The sequence below is a fragment of the Urocampus carinirostris genome, chromosome 4 (assembly GCF_059441175.1).
Source record: "Urocampus carinirostris isolate Australia breed hairy pipefish chromosome 4, RoL_Ucar_1.0, whole genome shotgun sequence".
Taxonomy (NCBI): domain Eukaryota; kingdom Metazoa; phylum Chordata; class Actinopteri; order Syngnathiformes; family Syngnathidae; genus Urocampus; species Urocampus carinirostris.
The window spans coordinates 39,020,072-39,026,276 of record NC_142352.1 but is presented as its reverse complement, the minus strand read 5'-3'; the positions used below and the strand labels follow the sequence as shown (position 1 = coordinate 39,026,276).

Sequence of the window (6,205 nt, the reverse complement as noted above, 5' to 3'; positions counted from 1 at the left end):
GTCCTTGGGTAAGACACTGAACCCCTAATACCCTGCATGGCCGCTATTGGGAAATGTGGAGCACATTGTAAAGCGCTTTGGGAATTCATTGACTTGAAAAGCGCTATATAAATTTCTACGTCGTGGGTTTTGACTTTTTTGGAACGCAACCCTCACAACAACAAAAATCAAGCCATTAGTGAACGGTGTGGGTGTGTTTTCCCTCCGAATGGGGCAGCGGTTTGCCTAATATTGAGCCCGCCCACGTCATGTTTATTGATCAGTCCGCGGAGGCTCCCCTGAAAGGCAGCCAGGCAGCAGTCGACTCCCGGGGGCTCGCTTAAGATGGCGCTCCGGCTGAAAGTACGCCTCCCGGTGGGAATCATCAGCAGCAGCACATCGCCACTTCAATCCTAGCGGTCTCCGCGAATAGCGAGCACCCATGGCGATGGAGGACCAGCCTGACAGCAGCGGGGCTTGCATCGACAGGCAGCCGGACACGGTGCTCCACCGAGCCGGGCTCAGCCACGTCGGGGGTCGCGGTTGCCGCACCGGAGCCTGCGCAGCCCCAGCCGGGATACGAGTGCTAAAGGCAGGTGATATTTGCAACGATGCCCCCGCTCTACGCCTCTCTTTCTTCGCTTATGCACTTGGTGTCATCCGTTGCAGGGCTTCTTCTTGCATGACAGGGCAAAGTGCATGGGATACTCGTAACATTACGTAACGTGCTCTCGCAATGATAATGATGATTGTGATGATTTATTCGTAGAACGTTCACATCGGGGCCCGTGTGAATTGCAGGAATCGTGCACAAATATCTCACACTGATTAAGAGGCGCGAAGGCCACTTTATTAGGAAAACCGTTCACCACTTGAGTGCTTACGGTGTATGTGTCACTATAGTGTCAGAGGCTGTGATTTTAGCATTATTCCATAATTTGTCCAAAATTGCACTGTGGTGAGGGGGCAAAGTATTAGGAAACCCTTGCATCGTGATGCAGCAAAAAAAAAAAAACAATAAAAAAGCAAATACTACTACATTATTATTACGAGTCCATTAAAGATTCAATCAGGACTTTTATTTAGTGTGATTAATGTTAAGGCAACCATTCCTTTTCTGGTTGTATTGATTGGGCGTACCTTATAATGTGACCAGTGACATCATCTACTGAATGACATCACATTGCAAGCTCAAAAGGAATACAGTAGAGAGACCCTTTTCAGTTTTCTAAGGTGGCAGGGAACTCAATTTCCTTCGTATCGAGCAGCCTATTTCATGTTCTAATCATCCAGGTTGAAAGGAAAAAACATTTTTGAGTGGCATTTCCTTTTAAAACTATTATTACATGCTAAAGATTTTGATCCTGGACAAACTTGTTCTGGTCTGAGAGAGTAGAATAGCTTTTTGGGAAAGCTACTGAATCAGCAAAACAAAAATGCAATCAGCTTTTTTAGGCAGTTTTCACATCTGGGGTAACATACCTGGCTGCCTGTGAAAGATTCTGTCAATATTCAATGTTGTTCTTTCCTGGGATTTTGGAGTGTCTCTCTAGGAAAGCTGCCTTGTCAGCAAAACCAAAAATGCCAAGTCAGCTTTATGGGCATTTTTCACACTTAGCATAACCTACCTGAAGGCCTGTAAAAGATGGTGGTCTTATATAAAGTCATTCCTCTTTTTCTTAGGTAGACAGACACAAACATAAACACAGAGACAACAAAAATGCTGAGTACACAAAACCAAAAGTGCTGAGTCAGCTTTTTTGGGCATTTTTCACATCTAGGGTAACGTACTGGACTGCCTGTGAAAGTTGGTGGTCACATAAACTCTTTCCCCCTTTTCCATTACAGTCACACAACACACAGACAAACAGATATACATAATTAGACCCCAAGTCAAGTCATGTTTATTTTTATAGCCCTTAATCACAAGGAGTGTCAAATGGTTGCACAGGCCACAGATTATTGCAAACTACAGACTATTATTACACCATCCCCTGATCTAAAACCTACATGAGGGCAAGGAAAGACTCAAAAACCTCAACATGAGATAAAAATGAAGGGACCACACATGAGGTAATCCCCCTTGTGGGAAGAACAGGCTGCAATGGATTATCACCACCCTTGCTTTGCTCACGTGTGATAAAAGTATTTTAAAAGGAAGGCTCCTTCTCCTAACTTTTTATTGCAAACTGGTGAAGTTTACATTAAATATAAAATTGCACAATGCCTCAGTAGGAAGTTGAGTTAAATGCAAACAACCAGAGGGAAACACTCCAGACGTGCTAATCCCTAAAACTATGGACATTTTAACACAAATGGTGGTGCAGCACACTAAGATAGATGTAATGATTATCACAAGTTTGCAATATTTCTTCTTAGAACGTATGCAAAATGACACAATTGCTAATTCCAAGTTGCCAATGGACAAATCACTGTGCCTCAGGACCAACCATTTAAATATAAGTCAATTGTCTTTGTCAGAGATAGACATTGTTCTAAAGCTTTTAATGTCTGGAAATATTTAACACAAGCATCCATCGGACTGGTATGTTTAAAAGACACATAGGCTTGTCTCATCAGACTAAAAGAAACACATATAAGTCAAACAATCAAGTACTTAAAATTGAGCCTTGAGGCATTCCACGTTACTCATGCCCAAAGTCAAGCCCAGGGGCCAGTTATGGCCCGTGATCATATCTTTCCTGGCCCACCAGAAATATTGACTGCAGTATAAAATAATTTTGTACCCAAAAAGAAAAGAAAATAAGCTCCATATCACCAGATGATGGCAATAGCTCTTTGGCCACCTTGCACTTAGCTTTCTGTGCGAATGTTAGGCCCCCCCCATTTCTGACATGATGACTGTAAATATAAAAAGGAAAGTTAACTGTAAGGGCCGCCACTGTCAGGACAAGTGGAAATCGGAGTATTATTTTTTACCAAAATCTGAAAGAACTGCATCCGCCTAAATTCCCAAGAGACTGTGTATGTTTTCAAATAATATAATATCAGGAAGCACTGCCAGGCGAAACATGCAGACTACAAAAAGCCAACTGGAAATGAACAATGTGAAAAGGTTAAGCAACTGGAAGCTGTTTTAATGGCAGCACTTTTTCACAAAGCCCTGCGAGTCAAATGAAAATGCTACAAAGTTGAGCCACGAGTTAGCGACGCTTATTGCCGAGCACTGCAAGCCTTTCACTGAGGGTGAATTTATTAAAGGCTGTTCAAACTATTCTAAGCTGAATAGACGGCCCTCGCACATTTACAGCTATCAAGTCTGGTTCTCTTTCTGAAAAGTTTGGACACCCCTGCTTAAACAATCGTTTTAACATGGTAAGACACGTCTGTCAGATTCTTTATGTTGGAGTCAATATTGCAAGAGAATGAAGTCAAATGCTTAGTGGAATGTGCCAAATGACATCTCGATAGGTCAGTGCACAAATCTTGTGACTTGCACCTTGTCAGACTTGCCCATGAATATTGTGAGTGGGAAAGGTCAAGGCGTATCCTTGACAGATGCTAATGGCAGCGTGTTGGTTTTTGTGTTTACGAGCGCACAGTCAGGGTACGACTCTATGACACAAATGCTGACATTTTAAAGTGGAGGCAACATTTAAATTAGGATGAGGACAGGTTACATTTCAAGTAATGAATTAAGACCTGGGTATTGTAGTTTCTGTGATGGGAAATAACTGTATAGTAATTCTGATGCCTGTTATTCTAACAGTTGGTCAATTTTGACGCATGCCAGACTTGAGTGTGTGGTCATAATGCGACTGTAAAAGCTGTGACACGCTGATTATGGTTAATGGGAGTCTTTTTTGTGGTAAGACTGTTTTCATTTGTGTTTGGAATAGCCTCTGCCTGAGAACTTTATATGGATTGTTACTTGATGGGCCTCATATATGTATAGCAAAAGAGTCTAAGTGATTACATATTAACCTTAATGGGTATCTAGACCCCCCTTTTCTCTGCTGATATGACTTTGTGAAAAACTACATTATAAGCACCTATGTATTGAAATTATCTGTGTTAAATGACTGCCCTAAATAAGGGATCACCAAACTACGGCCGTAGCAGGCCCGCCAACGAGTATAATCCGGCCCGCGAGACGATGCTGAGAGAAGCATGAGGAAATAACAAGCCGCTTTTAGTCAAACAAGCACCCCCCCAACCCCCGCATTTTATCTGGAAATTCTGACTACCCTTTATCAAATAGAGACCTTAGTGCAAATGCCCATTCAGGTGTTATTTGATTTAAAACAGAAGTTTTTGTTTAAGGAAATACTTTTACACTTAGCCTGTACTTCCATGAAAATGATATTTTTAATCGCGCTCATGGCCAATATATAAATAGCCGGCTACATTTTTTAGGAAATGTTTTTTTTTCTTACATTCCTTTTATACATCAAGATATCAAATTTCATTCAAAAAAACACAACATGTGTAGGCAAATGCTGTCAGGACCAGAAGGGAATCAGGACCCAGTTACGTAACGTTTACCACAAGTTTTTTTGAAAGAAGGAAGAAGGGCTGCACCCATGATCCGGTGTTCGCTGGACGCGGGTAGCAAGTTGCTCTCGCACTCGGAGTGGATCTTCCGTAGCGAGCGATGGCGGTGTCAGGGACGGAATAACAGGTCGGTAGCCGGGACAGAGATAGCAAAAACGTGGTCGGGGTCGGAAACGAGTCGTAAGCCAGGACGGCAGAGTAGACGTAGTCGGGATCAAAAATGTGTCGTAAGCCGGGACGGGAGAGCAGAGGTGGTCGGGATCAAAACAGGTCATAGCCGGAGACAAACGGGAGCAAAAACGGGACAGGCGGGAGTCGGGGTCAAAAAAGGCTTGCCTAGTATAAATAGAAGTTCGCAGACGGACTGACAACAGGGGAGTAAGAGGACTGGGTTCAAATAGGGACAGGGAGCCAATCAGAACCCGTAGCGGTTGGCGCCAAATGAGCGGGCACAGGTGATTCACATCGGTAATCATGACAATTGCAAATGTAAAAAATGGATTTGGTTATGTTATCTTTTTTCCTCATTTGTGTCCGAGGTATCGGATTTCTAGCTATACAACCAAATGAAATACATCAATCAGCTACAGTATGTTATTCCTTCCCGCCCCCCTGTGAAAATTTCTTCAAACCGATGCAGCCTGCAACTCAAAACGCTTGGAGACCCCTGCCTCTAAATGGTAGAACACTTCTGCATTATTATCTGACTAAACTGCCTTAGTGTAATATTTGAGCTTTAAGGTTGAAAAAAAAATGGTGGCATTTTTGTGCTGTGAAAAACATAATCATGGCTTTTTGAAAAAAATCTAGTTCATTAACAAGCACAAAAACCAGGTAATTTATACAACTAACTTTTAACTTGGAATTAAACTCTTCGTGTAATTCTTAAAATTATGTTATGATCAAATATGTTAACGTCAAAAGGTATATTTTTGGGCGAAATACATATATTTTGGCAATTTAACACACAGTAGGGTCGCGGGGGTGCTGGAGTGTATCCCAGCTGTTTTCGGGCAGTTGGCAGGGGACACCCTGAACTGGCTGCCAGCCAGTCACAGGGCACACTGAGACAAGTCACTCGCTCTCTCACACCTAGGGACAATTTTGATCGGCCAATTAACCTGACATGCATGTTTTTGGAATGTGGGAGGAAACCGGAGTGCCCGGAGGAAACCCACGCAAGCACGGGGAGAACATGTAAACTCCACACAGGAAGATTCAATCTCATTATCTCAGAACTGTGCCGCACATGCGCTAACCACTGTGCCGCCGTGCTGGGTTTAACATGTCTAATCAAAAGAGGAATTAATCAATATCACTAGTGCTTTATGATACCAGTTGTCCATCACGATTTACATTTTAATCACTAAATCTGTTGAATGTTCAAATATTTAACAGCAATATTTATACCAAATGTATACAATAAAGTTATTAATGTGTTGTTTGAAGACTTTTTGTCAAGACAAAGTTTCTCAACTGGTGGGTCAGGACCCTAAAGAGGGTCTCGCACCCATTTTCAGTAGGTCGTGGGCCTTTGCCCCGGAAAAATATTATTAAAAAGAACGGTGGGTATAATTCCTCTTTAACAGTTGATGGCAATAATGACATCTAAGTAACACATCTCGTTTTATTTTGATTTTGTTGGTTTTATTTCCTATTTTTGCCTGTAATTATGAGTCCGCTAAAAGTTAGTGATAAGAGGAAGCAAATG

At 42.2% G+C, this 6,205-nt stretch overlaps 1 protein-coding gene across 2 annotated transcripts in view; it reads left to right on the top strand.

The window, feature by feature from the left end:
- Nucleotides 1-203: 203 nt before the first annotated feature.
- Nucleotides 204-6,205, top strand: part of phlpp2 (PH domain and leucine rich repeat protein phosphatase 2) — a 70,413-nt gene continuing 64,411 nt past the window's right edge. For both annotated transcript variants that reach the window (XM_088334479.1, XM_088334478.1), the window contains exon 1: nucleotides 204-571. In XM_088334479.1, the coding sequence (XP_088190605.1) occupies nucleotides 422-571 (150 nt within the window). In that variant the 5' untranslated portion in view covers nucleotides 204-421. The remainder of the gene's footprint in view (nucleotides 572-6,205) is intronic.